We start from the raw sequence: 24503 nt of genomic DNA, 5'->3' as shown, positions 1-24503 counted from the left end.
GCATGAAGAGTCTTATAAGTTTGGAGAGCTGTGAAGGAGAGTTAAATAGTTGCTGCACATGTTTTTACAGATTTAGAGAAGGTGAGGGATTAGTAATTCCATTTCTGATCAACAATGACCATGCAAGTATAAGTATTTGTATAGTATGTAAGTAACAGCAGAAATATTTGTGTGATATGATTGAGAGAGAAAGAGGTCATTAATCAAACTAATTGCTCTCTTCTAAGTTAAGGATTTTTAGGGAGCTCTTAAGGGGATACTACCTCCATATATGAGCACACAGTGTTCAGTGTTTGGATGGATTTGTGATTTGTATAGCGTTAATAGTTGTTTTGATGGAAAATAACACTTGGTGCAAAAGATAAAACCTAATGCCCAATTTTCTGGATACTGAGGAGGCAATGTTTGTTCATCTATTTATGAAGGTCAGTGTTATTCCAAGAAGAGAAATCTCATTGAGAGTTTTTTGTGTTTCTCCAGAAATAAGACCAGAAGAAAGAACCTTTTTTTAATGAGAAAAAAAAACAGGATTAAGTTTTACTAACAGTGAAACGGTAGGGTCAGATGGAGATCTGTGGTTGAGGCTCTATGCTCCCAATGGAATAAAGAGGAATAAATAAGTGAGCAGCACTGAAAAGGTTATTAGAATCCCCCATTAAAAATGGTTCATTGATTAGAATTTAAGGTTTAAAGAAGTAGGTATTCTGGAAGTTTTATGTTGATTTATATCATACAAGATTTTTCAAATGTGTAGTGTCATGAAGTGTGGAGATTGGATTTGCAGTTAACTGAAGAACATAAAACATTTTTATTCTATATATGAAGAACACACATATAAGGCAGAGGCAGATAACAGTATGTAACCTTGTGGAACCTCAGCATTAGTTGCAGAGTTTGAGGATAAAGAGCCACCTATCATCACATGTAAAATTCGATCAGAGAGAGAGCTGTCAGCTTGGTGTCATAGAAGAGAGGAAGATGTGACTAGATAATGCACTGGCTTGCTGTCTCTTGTAAGTAATGTCCCTCATGTGTTCTTCCATACGCAATTCGATAGATTTGTCTGTCTGTCCAAAATAAGGAATATCACAATCACACAATATTTTATATACACCAGGGTATTTGAGTTGATGATGACAAGGCTTTGGGTGGCTTATTAAGAAACGGGTCTTTGGAAGTGGAGTGAACAAGGTTCTGATATTGTTCAAATTAAGGGGATATTAAATCCCACATTGTTTTAAAACCGAATAAGAAACTCAAAGATTGGAATCAGAAAGTTTCATGCCGAATATAGTAAACTATAAAAGTATCGGCAATTACTAGCGTGAGCTAATGCAAGTAGTTGCAGTGCGTAGTACAATCTCAGGCAACTCGTTGCAAAGGTGGGGAAAGTTCTGATCACTAATCTTGGTATTTTCCATAATGTAAAAACACATATGTAATAACAGCATACATTTCCTAGGAAATGTGTTTTTATATTTTGTAAATATATTTTCCATAATGTAAAAACACATATGTAATAGCAGCATGCATTTCCTAGGAAATGTGTTTTTACGTTATGGAAAATACCAAGATTAGCGATCAGAACTTTCCCCACCTTTGCAACGAGTTGTCTGAGATTGTACTATTTGCGACTACTTGCATTAGCTCACGCTAGTAATCGCCGATACTTTTATAGTTTACTATATTCAGCATGAAACTCTCTGATTCCAATCTTTGAGTTTCTTATTCGGTTTTAAAACAATGTGGGATTTAATTTAATATCCCCTTAATTTGAATAATGTTTATATCACCGAAATGAAGCCTATTGGCTCTTTATATTTAAGTAACTTAATGGTTGCACCTGTTTGACAACTCGTATAGCAGAGTATATAAGTTCTTTTCACTATACCCTTTGGTATCTATTTGGTCTAGCTACTCACTGATGAAGCCTCAAAAAAGGCTGGAACTGGTCTGGGTAGCGACCTCCCACCATAATATAATAACAGCATACATTTCCTAGGAAATGTGTTTTTACATTATGGAAAATACCAAGATTAGCGATCAGAACTTTCCCCACCTTTGCAACGAGTTGCCTGAGATTGTACTACGTACTACAACTACTTGCATTAGCTCACGCTAGTAATCGCTGATACTTTTATAGTTTACTATATTCGGCACGAAACTCTCTGATTCCAATCTTTGAGTTTCTTATTCGGTTTTAAAACACTGTCGTATTTAATTTAATATCCCCTTAATTTGAATAATGCTTATATCACCGAAATGAAGCCTATTGGCTCTTTATATTTAAGTTCTGATATTGTATTTTCTTAGAACTTTTGCTAATTTGTGTGAAACTGTACTTATGTAAGGAATAGATATATTGCCTTTGAATCTATTTGTTTCTTCTGAGTGATGTCTTGGAGGATTAAGAAGGAATTTTTCAATGATTCTCTTGGAATATCCATTAACTTCGAAAGAAGTTTTCAGATGGTTTATTTCTGTAAGAAGTTCATTTCAGATAATATATACAAACAAAATCATGGACTGGCTATGGGTAATCCTTTATCCCCTGTACTTGCAAATAATCTGGTAAACTCAAAATATTGATATATAGAAAGCCCACACATACCAACAGATATCTGCATAGTCAGTCCCATCACTTCCCTCCTCATAAGCTTGGAATAATTTCCACCTTGGGACATAGAGCCCGTTCTCTTCTGGATGACCCAAATGAACTTCTTACAGAAATAAACCATCTGAAAACTTCTTTCGAAGTTAATGGATATTCCAAGAGAATCATTGAAAAATTCCTTAATCCTCCAAGACATCACTCAGAAGAAACAAATAGATTCAAAGGCAATACATCTATTCCTTACATAAGTACAGTTTCACACAAATTAGCAAAAGTTCTAAGAAAATACAATATCAGAACCTTGTTCACTCCACTTCCAAAGATCCGTTTCTTAATAAGCCACCCAAAGCCTTGTCATCATCAACTCAAATACCCTGGTGTATATAAAATATTGTGTGATTGTGATATTCCTTATTTTTGGCAAACAGACAAATCTGTCGAATTGCATATGGAAGAACACATGAGGGATGGACATTACTTACAAGAGACAGCGAGCCAGTGCATTATCTAGTCATATCCTTTTCTCGGCTAATTCTAATGATGAAAACCAAAGTCACAAAGTCTGCTGGGAAAAATCTACTAACATCTTCCGTTGCAATGATGAACTAGAGAGAAAAATCATGGAATCTAGAGAAATCATCTTCAATCCTGTTCATCTAAATAATAACTTGAGCTACAACCTCCCAGATTGTCATACAGCTGTAATCATGTACTGGCGTTCACGTGATGCTACTAGCACGCACTTTCCCAACAATACAACTAATGAAAGAACAGCTTTAAATACAACTGCAATGATTTAGTGTCAATTATGTATAAAGACTCTCTATGATGTTCATAGTTTATTTAAGCTTCAGTGTTTTAGTGTGTTTTCTTTTTTCTTTCTTCTATAATCTCACCTGATGAAGGCTGTTAAGGCCAAAACTAGTCGTGTTTTTATATTAAAACCTTTTTACTTAAATCTCGGTTCTAGTCATTCAATTCTTTATAAAAAAAAAAAAATATATATATATATATATATATATATACACACACACACACACACACACACACACACACACACACAGACACACACTCTTATATGTAGATAGGGAGGGGCTTGAAAAATGGCTGATTCACCAGTCAGGTAAATACCTCACTTAGATTAAAGTACATCTGGGTGTACTTTACCATGGCTGCCTATATCATCATAGTATATCCTATAACATCATAATATATCATAGTAACATGTTTAATCCCACATATAGTCCTGTATAACTACCTGCCAGTGTCGAAGTAAATATGTTACCTACTTATATGTTTAGTGTTTATCAGTCTATAAAAAAAAAATGTGCATTTTATAAGTGAAACAAGATAATTTATTATTATTATTTTTTAAATTAATGATGCTATTTTTTGGTATGTTTTAATTTCTCACTCACTTGAATTACTTATGTTAAAAATCAGTTATTTTCTCTGCCATTATAAACAACCACTGAAAACATTCAGTTTCAGAAAAACACCCTTACCCCAAAAACACCTACAAATTTTTTGGAGAATTTTTTATTAATAAGTTGTATTCCCATCTTGGGCTGTTAGAACACCATGAGTTTGATATGGAATAGACTGATGCAAGTCATGTACATAAGATAATAGAATTTGGGATCATTCTTCCTGGAAAATATATACCAGTGATGTTGCAGGCAGAAAATGTGATCGAACCTTGGAGAACCATTTGGAGACAATAGGCTTGTCCGTTTCCATACCTTGTCATAATCTTTGACACTTTGGCTTGTGATACAAATATGATTTCTGCTGTGTTGGTTACGTCAGCTCCTGCAAGCAGAACTCTAATGATCATTCCTTTTTGGAGGTCACTGAGGTCTGACATTTTGCACCAACTGCAAAATAGCTAATTCAACATTGACTATGGACCTGCAATGCGATAGCTGATATCATACTGCATGGTATTATATGCCTTATATCATGGATGATGTCTCTGTGATTGTTGTTGTGCAGTTAATGTGCAAAATGTCAGAGTACCTCAGTAACCTACAGAAAGATATGATCATTGAAGTGCAGCTTGTAGGAGTTGCCATAACCAAAACAGCAGAAACTGTAGTTGTATCACAAGCCACAGTGTCGAATATTATAACAAGGTATGGAAACAGATAAGCCGTTGTCTCCAATGGGTTCTCCAAGGTTTGATCACATTTTCCACCTGCAACATTACTGGCACAGTTGGAACATATTTTGCAGGAAGAATGGTCCCAAATTCCATTATCTTATGTATGTGACTGGTATCAGTCTGTTCCACATGAAATTCATAGTGTTCTAACAGTCCTAGGTGGGCCTACAGCTTATTAATAAAAAATTCTCCAAACTGTACAGGGGTTATCAAAATAATGGAAACACCTGCAAATCAGTTTTCTGAATTTGAGTTCATTGAGGGAGGCCACATATCATTTACACCACGCCATTTACACTACTTGCGCTCACCATCTCTAAAGGCAAGGCATTCCGGTCATGCATTGCTCTATGAGAGAAAACTATAGCTCTCACTCCTTTCTTAACTGTATTAATTCTCAACTATCATGGATGCCCTCTCCGCACCCTCCATAAAATGAAACTGTATGACCTTTCAAAAGTATGTCGGTCTCTATCATATCACCCCCCCCTTTCTTCTGTCTGCTAGCATCTGCAGTCCACAAACTCTCAATCTGCTCTCCATAATCTACATTTCACAGTTCTGATATCATCTTTAACACTTTTTTGCACCCTCTCCACTGTATCTGCATCACCTTAGAACCTAGAGACCTGAGTGTCACACAGTACCCTATATGTTGTATCAAACCTTGTAAAATGACTTCCTTATCCTGCATGTCGAGATTAGTTTCAACATTGCAGTTATCCTATGAGTTGTATTTGTGATCTTTTGCAAAATGCCCTTGAACTTCAACTTCCTCTCTACTAAACTCAAAGATCCCTAGTCTGATCAAGTCCCTCTATCCTAGTCCTATTAATATTATGTGACATTGGATATCCCATTACACTAAAGTGCATTGACAGTCATTTTCACACACTCACATTTCCAGCTTATTCAAATCATTCTGCAAGTACTGCATATCTGCTGCATTCCTGATTACTCTGCCTCCCTTTGCATCATCAGCAAATAGCTGTATGTCATCTGTTAAATCCTTCTCAATATCATTAATGTAAAGATTGAATAACAGTGGATCAAGGACTGATTGCTGAGGTACACCACTGGTCATCCTTAAATCTTGTAGACTCACTCACTAAGTCTGTCACTCAGCCATCCCCTTTTCCAAAATATGAAGAAATATTTCGGGAAAATTAATACTTCTTTCTCAACTTTTCAAGTTTTAATATCCACTATTAATGAACAAATTTTGCATATTCCATCACTGGGCTAGAAATAAGCTAATTACTGCTGTCCATAGCATATCTATTATTTTAGGTTAGTGTGTCATGATTAATGGTTACCTCTTGGTACAAATAAGCACTCTCTAAAGATGAAATTCTGCATGCACATCCTATCCTCTTATTGGATATGCATGCATCATTTCATCTGTATGGTCATATTCCATTATAACTTACTTATCACATCTAATGGGGAAAAGTAAGTTAAACATACAGATAACTATTTAACATAAAACATGAAACAGAATCAGTATTATTGAGAAAAAACTGATGATTAAACTGAAACTTCTCTTCTAATTATTACCGTCCGATCACAGATCCGAGACCGTAGTCTGGCAACTTGCCAAGAAGAGTCAATTCATGTTGAAGAGGAAAAAGAAATAAGCTGATGTATGAATTGGTCACCAAGACGCAAAATCACGTGCTTTATATGTAAAATTTTCCAACTGTTATACAAGCAAAATAGTTACTACTTTAAAAACTTCAATGTTCATGAAAGAAAAGTTAAATTTCTGATGTGTAATAATAAACAACTCATCCCACAAGACAGATTGATTACCCTATTATCGGAATGCATTCTCATTCTGACATGCGCAGAAGTCGAAGGGTCTCGTATCTGTGGGTGTACAGTATTATTATTATTATTATTATTTTTACTTGTCAACTAGAAAGAAAAAAATCAGAAGAAAAATTTTAGTTTAATCATCAGTTTTATTTACATAATTCTGATTCTGTTTTATGTTGTAATTAGTTTTTTATATGTTTATATTACTTATTGCATCTGTCTGTTGGAGGAATTTTTTGATTACAAAATGTCTTTACAAGCAGACAAGCACATTTTAAAAGCCTTGCAGATAGGGATATATATATACATAAATTGTGATTGAATGAATTTGAGAGGTATGATGGGCATTGTGTAAGTGATGGTTAGTGTGAACCCTACCACAAGTGACCACCAACTCTATCATTGTAGGCCAGTGGATAGGATTAGTTACCCTGTTATATTAGTTAGGTATGTGTATACAGCCAACTTACTTATCCTTGATGATTCATGAGTCTGACACAAGGAGAATGTAATGGTGAGGTAAAAAATATCATAAAATAATCTGAATGCGATAACTGGCCTAGTATCTAAAGAGCTGGAGAAATGGGGTCTTTGGTAGATAGACCTTTAAGAAGAATGTTCTGGAACAGAACTTCCTGTTATGCTATATGAACACTACTGTTATTCGCATCTATCATTTCAAAAAAAAAAGTATTTTCATATTGTTTACACTAAACTAATAAATACAACATGAGCGAACATGCTAAGAAATTAAAGTAAAATTCATGACTTTGACAGTAAAAATAATATCACTATTACCTTTCAGAGCTTCAAATCATCTGCAGACATATCTTCCTGTAATACAGATGATATCATAAATTTAGTTTAATCCTTTATCCAAGTGTGAGCAAACAAAGTTTGCGCCTGAAAGTATCTTCAGGACTGGGGTAAGGTGGTACAACACCGGGCCACTCATTGCAAAGGTGGAGCAAGCTAACATCACTCCTATTTCAGTATCTCCCATAATGCAAAACACATCTCCTTGTGGATATGTATAATGTTATGCATTAAGGGAAGGGCCACTACCCAGACTAGTTTCGACCTTTATTGAGCTCTCTTCAGTGAGAGCCAGGCCCAAGTGGAGATACCAGGCTGAAGCATTAGCAAGGTTATTACCAAGGCCTGGCTCTCACTGAAGAGACCTCAATAAAGGTCGAAACTAGTCTGGGTAGTGGCCCTTCCCATAATGCATAACATTATACATATCTGCAAGGAGATGTGTTTTGCATTATGGGAGATACTGAGATAGGAGTGATGTTAGTTTGCTCCACCTTTGCAACGAGTGCCCGGTGTTGTACCACCTTACCCCAGTCCTGAAGATATTTTCAGGCACAAATTTTGTTTGCTCACACTTGGATAAAGGATTAAACTAAATTTATTATAGTCTAACCAAGTGAAAAATAAACTTTCAACAGATGATATCATTGACATAATGGTTGAACAGTAATAGTGTCAGTATTTAATCCTGTGGAACTTCATTTGTAACCTTCTCCCCATATACAATTATCTATCAGAAACCACTTTCTAGTCTCTTCCAGTAGATTGATATCTAAACCTTTGCATTGCAGCTTAAATCGTTTAGACCAACAGTTGTCAACCCTATGCCTTTGGATGCATTTGCACCTGAGCTATTTGCATGTGCCTGCTGTCAATTATTAAATAAGCATGAAATAAAATTAAAACTGGAAAATACAAGTCTTCTCCTAGTAATAATATTTATTGAAATCATAAAAAATTTTAACATTTATGTTATATTACAAACATTTTGTAATTCCTATGTCTTTGAGTGCGAGTATTACCAGTGCCAATTTTGTGTCTATGTTTTATGTATTTAGTCTACTAGCAACTGTGCACTTGAGGGATGTGTCACTGCTTCACCAGTGTTGCTGGCATGCTTTGACCATACATTGTTTTCTCGTGTTGAAAAATTTTGCCCCAAAATGAGTAATCCAAATAAAAAACAATGAACCTATAAATTCAACAATGATTCTGAAGAAGACTTTTGTTTTATCCAAAGTAAAGAGAAATGTTTTTGCTTATTGTGTGATGGTTTAATTTAGTTGTAGACTATATGCTTATATCCAAGTTCTGGAACATAACCATTAACTGTCAATAATTTATATTATTTATTTATTTTTTTATAATAATATATAAAGTCTATGTATTAAATATTTATAACTGTTATTGCTTTCTTTAAACTTTACTAGTGCATTCTCTTTTTCATGCATCTATGAGTGAGACTCGAGTAGGATAAATACAAAGACGAGGACATTTAAAAGTGACATGTGATATGTCACTTGTAAACGTCCTTATCTTTGTAACAAGTGACAAAAGATTAGAATAGTAATCTTTTTGCATGTAATAAATCATTATTCATTTTTACAAGTAGAACAAAAATAGAGACATATATAGACATATATATTTAGTATGTGTTGATTTCTTCAATATTGAGTTAATTTCACATGATTTTATATAACACAAAAAATGCCTCACATTTTTGCTTTCTACTAATGTGCACTAACTAGTCTTAGACATTTCAGACATGTAACTATTCATTTAGCATTCTTTTAGTCAAGATTGATACAGATACCAATGTTCATTAATTTTTTATTTTATCTATAACCTTCATGCTGCATGTAGTTTTTATTGTTAATTGAAGTTTATTGTTACATGAATATACATATATACAGTGGATATTTTATTTATGTATATCAGTTATTCTTTCCTCTCACAAACAGAAACATCCACTTAATTAGATGACTTATTATTCAAACCCTCAAGTATCCTTTGGACTTTGTACCTTCAATAGGTACAAAGTCAAAATTGTGTCAAAAGGGATAATGTGATCAGCTCTGTGCCCACAGATTAGATTATCAATCTATCTTGACTGCATATGTTTACATAATTGTTTTTCTCTTTTCTTGCAAAAGAACTTGCTAGAGAGAGAGAAAAACCTTGGCATTTCCACCTGAAACTGGCTAGTCTAGTTTTCTTCTAAAAAAGTTTTTTTTTTCAAAAAAAGATATGAAGTTGCTTGATTTGAAATGGTGGATAGTAATACATGACAAACTTCTCAACCATGTTGCTACATTGTTAATAATATAAAATTCTCTGGCATTCCTATATAATAAGGATTTTTTAACTGCTGAAGTGGCAACTCTGCATGCTGATTACTTAGTTAATTTAAAGGAGAATGAGATCTTGGCATTACCACCTAAAACTGGCTAGTCTAGTTTTCTTCTAAAAAAGTTTTTTTTTTTTTTTCCAAAAAAAGATATGAAGTTGCTTGGATAAGCTTGATTTGAAATGGTGGATAGCAATATATGACAAACTTACCAATGTTGTTACATTGTTAATAATACAAAATTCTTTGGCATTCCTATATAATGAGGATTTTTTAACTGCTGTAGGGGTTTTTCATCCTACAAGCAGGCAAACCGGCCGCATGAACACACACAGATATAATCATGAATATCGCCCTTAGGGGATGTAGTAGAGGAGTGGCAAACCGGCTGCATTAATACACCAGTAACCCCTCATTAGGAGAGGACTTAACCCATCCTAGACAGATGAGAAGGATCAGAAGTGGCAACTCTGCATGCTGATTATTTAGTTGATTTAAAGGAGAATGATAATGTCACAAGAAGAAGAATGGTTAGAAGAATTGACTAATTTTAAGATTTTTATTAGGAAAGTAACAGAAGGATTGGATCTACTAATGTATCTGAAAATTAGCAGATCTTATGACCTCCAGTTGCTGTTCAGGAAGGACTTATTCCAGGAACTGGTGGGAAAAAAAAAAAAAAAAAGGAAACCTGGAATAAACTGACCAGATAATTTAAAAAGACAAATACTTATTTCATAATGGCAAAATTAAAGTGTGCATCAAGAATGAATTGGAAGATTTACGTGAATTTAATTAATTTAGCAGACCTTCACAGGATATCTGGAAAGTAATCTTCTTTTTCACTCAACCAACGATATATCAGATCTTGTGTCTTAAATTCATTTACACTAGCCTCTTGTTCTTCCTCTCTCTCTCCATCCACTCCATGAATAATCTCTTTCATATTAATTTGATAAAAACCTCCTCAAAGGCCTATCTTATCATCTTTCCTCTGCCAGTCCACCACACTGTGTATTTTATATTCTTGATTGCTCTGTTTATACTTCCTCTAACCATAAATGCCACTGAGTGGTTAGCTTATCCACTCTCCAGCCAAAAGGCTGCAGGTTTGAATCCCACTGGGAGCATGGATGTTTGTGATTATCTGTGAAAATACTAGTGGTGGTGGTGGGTAGTAGATGACGTTTGTGCAGATGATGCAGTTCGCTATAGTTGATGGATTTGAGTGGTGGAGACCAAGTTGTAGAGTAGGTGCCCTCCCTCAATGAGTCTTTGAACTCCTTAGAGGTGTCACGTAATAATAATAAATACTGTTACAACTTGAATAGTGCATACATTTTTATCAGCAAATCATTTACAGCTTTCAGTACATACAAACCACATATATAATGTGCATATACAGCACTCAATGTTCGAAAGTCTATCTTTTTCCTTCACGCACACCCAGTTTGTGAGGCCACATATCGATGGCAGCACACACAACATCCAACTGAAATGCTGCCACTGCTTGTTCCAAATCCATCTTCAGGTTGGTGATGCTGGGATGTTATTTCTTGAAGGCTACTCTTCTCAAGCTCCGATCACAATTTGAAGTCTAGCGGATTCAGATCAGGACTTCCAGACAGCCAATCAGATGGTGACATGTGGTTGGGCATGTTTGCCTCCAACCACTACTATTGTGTGTGCTGCTTGCCTTGTGTGCCGAGGCTGAGTCCTGTTGGGAGGTCCACTGCCAACTGTGAAACAACGTGTTGTTCAGGGACCACTATACCACAGGTTCTAGCACGGTGTCCTGATATACATTTTGACCCCTTTCTCGCAGAAATGCAATTTGGACATATCCAATACGTTATCCCTCTCCCACTAAACATCGCTGACATAGCGTGATGACTTCTCTGAATCCTGAGTGGTATGGCACATGCTGTGTAACCATCCAGGACATATATCTGATTATTTTAGTGGCCAAACGATTCTTCAATGATGAAAATCTCATCTGTGAAGAGGATATCTCTGTGTCTGTTGTTTGCTTACCATTGGAGAAGTGCTTTTGATTTTATCACCCTGCTGCATAAATTGTGGTGTTAGGAAATGTCCAGTAGAATGACAATAGGCATTCACCCCAGGTCATCAGTTAGTACACGTGATATCATCTTCTGTGAAACGTTCATCTCTCACAACATCACTTTCTATGTTCTCACAGGATTACAGTGGAGATGTGCCTTCACAGTCCTTACAAGCTCTAGCATCCTAACACTGAACGGTTAACCTGTTCTTTTTTGCAGCCAGATACATCTTCTGTATTGTTATAACAGTTAATTGTCTGATACACAAACATTCTGCTGATCCCAAGTGTTTTTAGTGTATTGAAAATAACAGGTGCCTGCATTCCAAATTTGGTTGTAATAATTTCTACACTGCATGTTAACCCATACAGCTAGACCTCTCTCTATACTGATGAGCACACAAATGTTGGCTGCAACAGTGCTGCTAAGAACTGAGCTTACACAGTTCTCTGGACAGTGCAGGCTGTGTGGAAGTTGTAACAGTATCTATGGCAACACTGTGTATAATACAATGTGATTCCCACCCAAAAAAGATTTGTTAACCCTTTAGTACGAGGGTGGTCTGAAAAGTTCTCGGCCTAACAAGGAAAGAACGAATTTATAATTTCAAAATTTTGTTTATTAATTATCTTGAAAAGGGTAAAACAATAACCGGGGAATATTATTCCCATCTTTTAACCAGACTAGATGAAAAAATTCACGAGAAAAGACCCGGTTTATTTTTATTTTTCAACATAATCTCCCTTAAGACTAATACATTTATTCCAGCCATTATCCTGTCCCTGTAGTGGTTCTCAGTAAGATCTGCAAAATACCCCTCTACAGCTGCAATCACCTCTTGATTCAAAGAAGAACGCTGACCAGCGAGGAAGAGTTTTAGTTTTGGGAAGAGATAGAAGTCAGAGGGAGCCAAATCTGGTGAATAGGGTGGATGTTCCAACAATTCAAAGTGCAGATCCCTTAATTTTTCCATTACCAAAACACCTTTGTGGGCAAGTGCATTGTCCTGATGAAAGATGATTTTTTTTCTTCTGCAAACCGAGTCATTTCTCATGAATTTTTTCATCTAGTCTGGTTAAAAGATGGGAGCCTTGTCCTGATGAAAGATGATTTTTTTCTTCTGCAAACTGGTTAAAAGATGGGAATAATATTCCCCGGTTATTGTTTTACCCTTTTCAAGATAATTAATAAACAAAATGCTTTCAGCATCCCCAAACACCGATGCCATGACCTTTCCTGCTGATGGAACCGACTTTGTCTTCTTTGGTGCTGAACAACCGGCTTCTGTCCACTGTTTTGACTGCTGTTTGGATTCTGATGTGTAACAGTGAATCCAAGTCTTATCCATAGTAATAAATCGACACACAAAATCAGTTTTATTCTTGTTAAAACGCTCCAAGCACTGTTCAGAGATTTTCATGCGAGTGCGATTTTGATCTGCTGTGCAAGCGTGGCACCCATCTTGCACAAAGTTTTTTCATTTGCAATTCTTCATGCAAAATATATTCTACACGCTCTTTTGAAATGCATATAGTCTCAGCAATTTCACGCACTTTGACTCGCCGGTCATCCAATAACATATCGTGCACTTGATCAATGATTTCTGGTGTTGTTACACTTTTTGGACCTCCTTCACATGGATCATCTTCAAGGCAGGCATGGCCAAACATGACAGCCCATTTCTTAATTGTTGAAAATGAAGGAGAAGAGTGCCCATAAACTTTTATGAACTTCGAATGAATTTCTTGCATTAAACCTTCTTTTACAAAGAATTTTATAACTGCACGATACACAATTTTATCCATTTCAAGGGATACAGACAACACTTTTGCTTTAGACAGCTGTATAAAACAAACTACTTGATAGAATGACTTGCAATTTCACATGGATGTTTATGACAGATGTACTAACTTGGAAAAAAAAAAATCGTGCTGATTGTATTGCCATCTATGGTCGAGGTCGAGAACTTTTCAGACCACCATACATTAGTATTGTGGGCAGGCTGAGGATTTTTTCTCCCATTTCTATTCATTTTATATATATATACGAGCCTTCGTAGCTCAGTCAGTATAGACGAAGTCCTTTGGGCAGAAAGACTTGGGTTCGATTCCCATCAGTGACGTGAGGAACCTTTATCTGGTCTCTTTCAACTAAAGGTGAGTTAATAGATCTCATATGGAGGTGTGTGTGTGGGGGGGATAAGGGCTAACCACCTACCGTCTCGAGGATAAGGGCTAACCACCTTATCCTCGAGACGGTAGCAGTTAAATGCTACCGTATTGAGTTAAATAATAAGAAGAAAAGAATATATATACATATCAGGAGTGTATATTCCGGGTATGTTAGGTGTGTGGTGCACATCTATGAAATAGCAATATCACCAATATTATATTTTTGCAATTATTTCTTTTTAAAGACTCCTCTAATTGTTTCCTGGGTTCGCATGATTCCTAAAAATAAAAACAATATACTAATTCTTTGTGAAGAGGACACGTAAACATTGCCTCACATTCTCATTAATAGCTGGGGTGTGCAGTCACAAATATGAATATCTTTAAGCCATTTCAACAGACTTACAGATGGTGCAGCAGGTCAAATTCTTAACATATCAGTGATTTTAAACCACCCAGAAGGCGAGGCAGGGTGTGCACTCAGACATTAGCACCCTGAAATCAGTGGCTGTGATTGGTTATTGTGTTAACTAATCTACTGGAATATTGTCATTTTTCATGAGTTGCTGATTTTTTTTTCAGAGTTTTATCTGTTTTGGTTGCGTGAAATGTCTTACAATTAGACAAGTTTTTAATACATAATTTTGTATAAATAATAACTTTTTTTTCCGCCCATATTTACAATGGAAAAGAGTGTTAACGATTTACTGAATGTCCCATTTTCTGCCAGAGCTTTTGCAGATTGCATGATTGTAGTCGAAGGAGGTTAGTCTTGTCCTCCTCTTCCAAATTATACTATTATATTTACACCTTTGAGTAATTGAAATATATACCAACCAACTATAGCAATCTCTTTCATTATTGTTTTCTAATATATCTTAAAACAAACACATTGTACCCCATTCTACTCAGATTTGGTTACAATTAATTGATAAAAAGTATTCAAAGTTATCCTGCAATTAATTGCATTGGACCAATTAAGATGAGCACTACACACAGGTGTCCAAACACCACATTTTTTGGACACACAGGTGGCCAAACACCACATTTTTACCTGTATATGACAAAATTTTCATGACTATTGCCAAATATGGATATAAATTTATTGCCAACATACTAATAAATTATATTACACAAAAAATTATATTACACAAAAAATGTGTTAGGGGGTGCTTAAGAGTCAAAGCTGTATAACTGAGAGGAGACCTCCACATAGCCTTTAAAGGAATGCAGAGAACCGACCAGGGCTTCTGACCTAATGTTCAATCCTCACCTTCTCGTGGCGCACCCTGTTGGGTATCTACTTTGATACTGAACGAACGAGGATGGACTGGCAATTTGGGATTTAGCCGACTAGATTGTATTCTTATTGGTTAAACCAAAATAAAAAATGATGGTACAACATGACAATATTTCATGCCGGCTGGGGCGTCACCCGATTAAACAAGGCCCCCGTTGTTTTCGCCAGAGAACCAGGGCGAACAGTGAAAAGTCAGTTACTGGAACATATCTGAAAACAAACCCCAACTCAACATCACCAGAGTTAAAGATCGGTACTATCAACGTAAGAAGCCTGAATGGCAAAGAAATGGAGCTAGCTGAAGAATTAGATAAGTACCAGATCGACATAATAGGGGTGAATGAAACAAAAACGACCAAAACTGGTGAGATCTTTCTGAGCAATAAATACAAAATATTATATTCAGGCAATGACAATCAAGGAAAAGAAGGAGTAGCTATAGTATTCAACACAAAATACGAGGCTAATCTTCTTGAATGGCAGTCAGTCTCAAGTAGAGTAATGTGGGCAAATATGAGAATGGGGAACTGGACAATAAGACTTATTTGTGCCTATGGTCCCACAGAAGGTTCTACTAAGGTAGAAGTGGAGGAATTTTTTGATGCTTTAGAAAAAGCAACTGACACAATGAAAAAGGAAAAGTTGGTCCTTGTTGGGGATCTAAATAGCAGAGTAGGAAATGATTGTGAGACATACAAAAATATTTTGGGAAAATTTGGAGAAAAGAGCAAAGCTAATAATAATGGCAAATATCTGTTGGATTTCTGCTCAGGACATGGACTGGTTATTACTAACACCATGTTCCAACATAAAAATGTGCACAAATTCACATGGAGAGAAGAGGCAAGGAATAAGAAAAGTGTCATTGACTATGTTATTGTTGATAGTGATGTTTTCTCCCTGGTGCAGGACACCAGAGTGTACTGAGGATTTGAAATTGGAAGTGATCACTATTTAGTCTTGAGCAGGATAAAATTGAATTTCATATTGAAAAGAATAACATGTAAGAAAGTTTTAAAGCGAATAAAAGTTGAGCAGCTCTCAGATGTGAACTGTAGACTAAAATACAGAAAGATTATTGAAAAGAAAATGAAAGAGTTTGAGAACAGGAATCAAACCTTGGAGATTCAGTGGCAAACTTTGAAGAAAACATTGATTGATTCTGCCAGAGAGGCATGTGGTAAGGTTGTGTGCAAGGATAAAAAAATCAGAACTCCCTGGTGGACACAGGAAGTTAAAGAGGCAGTGAAGGAAAAGAAGAAAACATATCAAAAGTTCCTGGCAAATAAGTCAGCTTTTACTCTTACAGAATATAGACACAAATGTAAGAAAGCGAAACAGTGTGTAAAACTAGCTAAACAAAAGTCATGGGAGGACTTTGGCAAGAATATAGAAAATAAATATCAAGAAGGTGGCAAAATATTCTGGAGGTTGTTGAAGAAGCTTAGGAATGGAGGAAAGAGTGCTGTAAAAGGAGTTAGAGATGATAAAAGTGACATGAAAACAAGAGAAAAAGATATCCTTGAAGTATGGAGTAATTACTTTGAAAAACTGCTAAATGAAACAAGCAGTGATGACAGCACAGTGATAAAAAAACACTGACCAGGCATGCAGTCAGGAATACATATCCATACTTGAAGTAGAAAAAGCCATCAAAGGCTTGAAATGTGGAAAGGCAGCAGGAGTAGATGATATTCAACCAGAAATGCTGAAGTATGGTGGTATAAAAGTCTTACAGTGGCTGCACTGCATAGTTCAGAAACCCTGGACAGAGGGACGAATTCCTGATGACTGGAGTAGAGCTCTCATAGTACCCATATATAAAAAGGGAAATAAAACTGAATGTGAGAATTACAGAGGTATTTCCGTACTGAGTGTTCCTGGCAAGATCTATGCAAGTATACTTGAGAAACGGTTGAGAAGAATTGTAGAAGAAAAGCTTGGTGAAGAACAAGCTGGATTCAGGCCAAATAGAGGCTGTCAGGATCAGATCTTCACTTTACGACAAATAGTCAAGAAAGCATGGAAATATAACAAAGATCTGTATTTAAGTTTTGTCGATTTGGAAAAGGCATATGACAAGGTGCCAAGAGAGAAGCTATTCAATATGCTGCAGTTATATGGTGTCAATGGGGCATTATATCAAGCAATACTTAGTCTTTATTTGAGTTGTAAGCCAGCAGTTAGAATTGAAAGAAGTACAGGAAGATGGTTTAATGTTAAATATGGTGTGAGACAAGGATGTACATTATCCCCTCTGTTATTCATTATCTATATGGATCACATTATGAAGGAAAGTGATATTAAACCTGATGTCAAAATTGGAGATGTTAATGTCAGCTCTTTGCTTTATGCGGATAATGTTATACTTCTAAATAAATCCGCTACAAGGCTGCAAGATTCTCTGACTAAATTGAATAGCTGTTGTAATAGATATGGTATGAAGGTCAGCAATAAAAAGACAAAGACAATGAAAATAGGCAGAATCATTGAAAATGTCAACTGTGTTGTGAATGGAGAACCTGTGGAACAAGTAAAACATTTCAGCTACTCAGGCACGATTTTTACTGAAGATGGTAAATTAAATATAGAAATAAGCAACAGAATCAGCAAAGCTGGTATGGTGTGAAGTCATTTGAATAAATTCATATGGAATAAGAGAGAAATTAGTCTGGACTAAATTAGCTGTATACAACAGTGTTCAAACCAGTTTTAACTTATGGATCTGAGAGCTGGGTCAGAAGTAAAACACTTGACCAAAGACTAGAGACTGCAGATATGAGAGTCCTGAGAAAGATTATAGGCATGAACAGATGGCATCAATGGCAATATCATATTAAAAATGAGGATATTAGGAAAGAACTTGACATTGTCAGCATCCAGGAATGCGTTAGCAGAGCTAATCTCAGGTGGTATGGCCACTTAAATAGAATGGGCGAAGAAAGATTAGCAAAACAAGTGTTCTCTGCCAGGTTGTCAGGAACACGACCCAGAGGAAGACCAAGATATAGGTGGATTGATACGGCACAAAGTGCCTTAGATGATAGAAATATAAGATTTGATAATGTTGGAATCTTGACAAGTAACAGACTGATTTGGAGGAAAATTGTAGATAAGGAAAGTTAGTAATGATGTAATTTTTTTTTTCATGTAGTACTATCATATCCTGTACACCCCTTGAGGGTACATGGCAGGAATATGATGATGATGATGAAAAAATGTGTTATAAATTTCATACAAATTAAATTGCAGTGTGTTTTTGGCAAAGGTTACAAATTTCCTAAAGGATGTAATTAAGGAATTAACGTACAGTGCTTACAGAAAACTGTGGAGAGACATTTCAGTAGGGAATGTGTCCATCCTGAACTGCAGTGCAGCTCATAATGTTATACCATGCTTAACACAAAGTGATTCAGGAGTTCTTGAGACAAACTGGCCCTTCTCCTTCAGAGCAAGGATAGGGTTGTTTGTCTTCTAGAGGGGAATTTTGAACAGCCATGCATCACCCTATTGCATCCCAAATGTGTTCTTTGGGGTTGACATATGGAATTCATGCTGGCCACTCAATTCAATTAATATCCTCGGTCTCTAGAAGTATCTCCACTGCTCATGTACGATATGGTGTGGCATTATCATGCATAAAAATGAATTCGTCGCTTACAGCAACAGAATAATTGAACATGACGTTAGAGAACTTCATTACAATATCATTCACCAGTCATGTTCCCTTTTTCCAGCACTTGTAGCTTGGTGCATCCATCAAGCAAATGCCTCTTCACACCAAGACCCCAGTGCCACTGTATCTATCCCTTTCAAGAACATTCGCATGATGGTAAGCAGTACCACTTTCACTCCAGATCAAGTGTTGTCTAGAATTAGAGGAAAGACTAGAATGACTTTCATCTGTTAAGAGTACATTAGCCCATTAGTGTCTTTTCCAATTTTTATGGATACAATACCACTGAAAATATGCTGTACGATGAGCTGTGGATAAAGGGACACAGACTAAAAGCCTTCAAGCATGTAGGTCTACTTGGCACAGACATCTTGCCACAGTTTGTCAGGATATCTGCATACCTGTGCTTGAATGGAGCTGACTTGCAAGCTAACCTGCTGTGGTTTGTTGATTACATTTAGCTGTTAGAACTAAAAATCTGTCTTCATGCTCTATGGCTGACTGAGTGACTTCTTAGCAAACATCTGAAGCACATTCCATTGGTTTGAAATGCTGCCCACTGCCTGGATACAGTGCTATGCGAGATTCCAAACTCTCTAGCAATATCAGTAATTCTGCGACCTCCTTGAAGCTTTCCAATAATTCTTCTCCATGTGAAATCATCTTGATGATGTCTTTGAGACATTACAAGACATCCAAGTTTGCAACTTTATTCATTCACAAAAAGTGCTTCCTTCACACACAATTCGCTTAGTGCTGCCTTTTATCCTGTTGAGTGCTACTATGTAACTACTTTGCATGTGACTCAAATATTTGAATGTGTATACCCCGTTCAACTTGAAATTGTCAGTTATACAAATTGCCACAAGCTGATTTGTCTAAATTTGTGGTTATAATCTTCAGAATAGAGTTTGTCCTTAGGTTTTGAACACAGTGTATATATTTCATATTTTGATTTATGAATTATATATTAATTAATTAATTAATTTTATATTAAAATGATCACATAATTATCAGAATATGAAAACTTTGAAAACATTTAATAATTAATTTGTTTAACCATAAATATGTATTTTATTTGTGTGCAGGTAGTAGAACCTGACCAGCTTCACAAGAAAGCCAAAGCAGGAACTCCTCATACATCTCACTGTTTGGGAAGTGGAGATATAATGATCAGCTGTATAGGGGACCCTCAAGGAAATGCTAAAGGTTTAAGTTACTGATTTTAAAAAAGATATCAGTAATAGAAATAACAAAGCTTATTGGGTGATAAAACTCCTATCCAACAGAATAGCAGCATTATCCATCACCCAATAAGCAATTTCTGTTACTGTTTTTATTCTGGAGTAACATGAAACTAAGTTTCAGGCAATTTCTGCATTAAAAAACTTTATATAATATTTGGTTAGAAATAGCAATATTTTGTGGAGTATGATAGTTATTCTCTTTGACTATTTGTTCATTAGTACAGTTTACACTGATTTAGGTTTTAAAAAGTTTAATGTTTGCTAAATTATATTTTTAATTTTTAAGCTATTCTAATAATAAGAATAAAAGTTATTTCTCTGAAACTGTCCACAATTATTCAATGGATATTACTAATTTCTATTACCTGCTTTGTCCTTTTTTTTTTTTTTTTGAAATTTTGCAAAATGTCGTAAATGGCCACCATTTATTTATTTCTACTAGATCTTATGCTCTCATTCTCTATGGTCTAACAAATTTATTTGTTTTATGACTGCGCCAGTTAGCCTGTGTATCGAGTGTGAGATTATAAGATTTTTAAACTAAAGACAAAGCAGATACTGTTAGCATTCCCCACTTATGTTGATCTTTACTTTAATTAGTCGTAGCTTAATTATTGATCACTTAAACTTTATCTTATGCAGGTTTGAAATTTTCAGGATAGTGCATTGACAGAATCAGTTCAATGTGTTGTTCACAAACATTTAATTAAAGCAAACAAAAAAAACTATTTACACAGTCTGATCCATATTAACATATATAAACAGTTGCATTACAATCCTTTGTTAATTTCAATTCTTCCTAATTTGGACTTAGTTCTACATATCTTCCCTAAAAGACAAATCACAATCTAGAATATCCTGTCTGTCAAATATGCACAAACTGTCAGTAAAGCATACCTTGAGTAAGCTTAATTCAATATCAATATACATTATCTTATTTTACCCATAAACAGACACACTTGATGTACATTCTTGTTCAGAATTATCACATACAAAGTACAGGTAACCCTCGTATAATGCGGATGTTAGGTTCCATAGAAATGCCGCATTATATAAATCGCTTTATGCGAGATTCAGATTACATAGAAAAAGTAGGATTAGGTTCTGAAATCGTTTTTTTTTAAATTATATAAACAACAATGACATACCCAACAAAAAAATATTTTTATTTAATTCTTGTAATTCTTGTAAATTAAGAAAACACATAAACTATGAAATAAATATATAGTATAAACTTATAAAATTACAAATTGTACGTAAGCTTCATTGCATATAATAAAGTTCATATTTTAATCATCATCACCGTCTTCAAAACGAACATTTTGTAGATGTTCTTTATTTACGAGTGGCTGGAAGTCGTCATCAATTGAAATCTCTGGGACATCATTTGTATAATTCTCATTGCATACTTCGGCTGGTTTAGTTATCAAGAAGTCAGTAATAAGACCTTTTTACCACTATGCTGCAATTTTTTAAGTTCATAATATGGAGCTAAGCATATATCCAATTGTCTTGTGAATTTTCCGGAGCCTTCGTTAAGGAATCATTATCCGTAAAATAGCTTCCTAACTTTCTTGTCAAGTCCAATCCTTCTGCTAATTTCTTTAAACGAATTTTTTAATGGATTCATCACAATCAGAATCTTCGACAGAACTTTCCCTGCCATTTGGTTCGACGTCATCTATTAATTGTACTAGTTCCTCCTAATTTATATTCATTTCCTCATCAATTAATTCACTAATTTCATTTTCCACCATATCACAAAAGCCCTGTTAGCGGCCATTACTATAGAAATAATTTTTCTACATAAAAAAAGTATTACATATTGTATGTAACTCACCAGGAAATAAGGTGCTCAGCTTGAGATTAACACACTTATGATTTTTAATGTGCTTTCCTGGCAGAAAACGAAGACAACTTTCAACAATAATTAACACTTTACGTGGTAAACAATTGATGTACATGCATGCTAAAGGGTATTTCCCCTAAAATTCGCTACTTATAACTACATGCATGATATGGGTACACACAAATTTAACGAAGATAAAATTTGATTTTTAAGTCACGAGGTGAAAAATATATGAAAAGATAAAGGATTACTGCAATTTGTAGACTGCATTGTATCGAAACTGCGTTGCATAAATACCGTGTTGAACAAGGGTTGCTACAATTTGTAGACCGCGTTATAGCAAAACCGCGTTGTATAAGTACTGCGTTATATTTTTATAATAAAATTTACTTACTTGTTTGTGTTAATTTTCAGTCAGACTGGTAAGTCTATAGTAATATGCCAGAAATAAAATTAATGCGAGAGTGAGCATCCATTTGCTCGCTCTCGCAAATGTATCTAGAGGATGTTCAGTAGAATTATTTATTATATTGGGGAGCTACATTTTATTTTATTTTATTTTATTTTTTTATCAGTTAGAAAAACATAAAGTCCCAAATCCATTTTCCAAAAACTTCATTTACTGAAGAAATGCATCACTTCCTGTGATTCACTGGGGTTTAGCGTATCACCCATGGGCAAAACTATAACATTTTAGAAGTGTCATCGACATTATCAAATTCCTTATATGTGCCCTTAGGGAATGTACAGGTTAATATGATAGTACTACATGATTAAGTTTACATTACTGCTATCTTTCTATCAATAATTTGCCGCCTCCAAATTAATCTTTTATTTGCCAGGACTCGAGCATTGTTAGATCACATATTGGTCTTTGGAGACACTTCTGTCTCCATCAATCTGCCTAGATCTTAGTCTTCCTCTGGATTTTTTCATATCATTCTGTTATCAAACATATATTTTACTAACCTTTCCTCTTCTGTTTAAGACCATACTACCTTAGATTAGTTCCATTTGTACATTCTTAAATGCTAATAATGTCACATTTTTTTTCCAGTATTTTTATTTTTATCCTAATTCTGTTACTGATGTTACTGATTTTCCTGTAACATTTTTACAGTATCTATTCAATTTAGTTATGGAATCCTAAAGATTTGTACTGGATTTATTTAGGAGTATGTCCTAGAATTTTTCTCATCTCATATTGGTCTCTGGTCTTTAATCAACTGTTTTACTTCTAACCCAGTTCTCAGATTCATAAGTTGAAATTAGTTTCAACACTTATATATATATAAGTGTTGAATACTATACTAATACAATACAATACAGTACTGTACAATACTAAATAAGTATTGTATACTAATACTTTATCTGATCTCTCTCTCTTATTCCATGGAAATTTATTCACCAGGCTCCCACATAACCAGTTTTTTTTTTTTATTCTGTTCTCTATTTACAAATCTAATTCTCATATTCACTAAAAATTGGGCCTAAATAAGCTAAAATTTATAAATGTTACCTAAATTTCTAATTTTCCTGTAACATTTTTACAGTTGCTGTTCAATTTAGTTATGGGATCCTAAAGATTTGTACTGGATTTATTTAAGAGTATGTCATCTATTCACTCCTAGAATTTTTCTCATCTCATATTGGTCTCTTGTCTTTAATCAACTGTTTTACTTCTAACCCAGTTCTCAGATCCATAAGTTGAAATTAGTTTCAACACTTATATATATAAGTGTTGAATACTATACTAATACAATACTATATTACTATATATTACAACATAGTACTATACAATACTATATAAGTCTTGTATACTAATACTTTATCTGATCTCGCTCTTATTCCATGGAAATTTATTCACCTGGCTCCCACATAACCAGTTTTTTTTTTTATTCTGTTGTCTATTTAAATCTAATTCTCATATTCACTAAAAATTGGGCCTAATCTCTAATATACTAAATGTACTAATGTACTAAAAACAATACTAGGAATAACATACAGTTAGGGCACATGATTACAATGGAATCTCAATACATGCACAATAACGTGTTATAGAAGTAAAGTAAAATATAATTTAAAAAAAAATAAAATAAAATAAATAAAATAAAAGAAATAAAATAAAAAAGTAAAAAAATTAAAATTAAATTAAAAAAAAATATATATTTACGTATTAAAACTAATCACTGTGGTCATACGTGTGTTTTTAGTGATGAATTCACCACAGGTTTCATTATATAAAAACATCTTATTCCTTCATGGGGAACTAACAGCACAGAAGACCAACTTACTAGGCAAACTTCAGTTAAAGCAAGGTAAGCTACGTGCTAGAATTTCTTTTTTAAAAAAGTGCTTACTCGTTAAACTCATTCCAACTTTTGCAAAATTAAAAGAAGTCATCAAATCTCCAGGTGCCCATAAAATCTATCAGA

The 24503-nt window shown here is 34.8% G+C and overlaps 1 protein-coding gene across 1 annotated transcript in view; it reads left to right on the top strand.

The window, feature by feature from the left end:
• The window catches only part of LOC150094173 (methanethiol oxidase), a 200585-nt gene that overhangs the window by 49372 nt on the left and 126710 nt on the right, over positions 1–24503 (top strand). The window contains exon 4 of the mRNA XM_090411743.1: positions 20061–20181. Within this exon, the coding sequence (XP_090267869.1) occupies positions 20061–20181 (121 nt within the window). The remainder of the gene's footprint in view (positions 1–20060; positions 20182–24503) is intronic.

The sequence above is a fragment of the Typopeltis vanoorti genome, chromosome 22 (assembly GCF_054136105.1).
Source record: "Typopeltis vanoorti isolate ZY-2024b chromosome 22, IOZ_Tvanoo_1.0, whole genome shotgun sequence".
In the NCBI taxonomy this organism is placed as follows: domain Eukaryota; kingdom Metazoa; phylum Arthropoda; class Arachnida; order Uropygi; family Thelyphonidae; genus Typopeltis; species Typopeltis vanoorti.
This window is presented reverse-complemented; position numbering and strand designations above follow the sequence as displayed.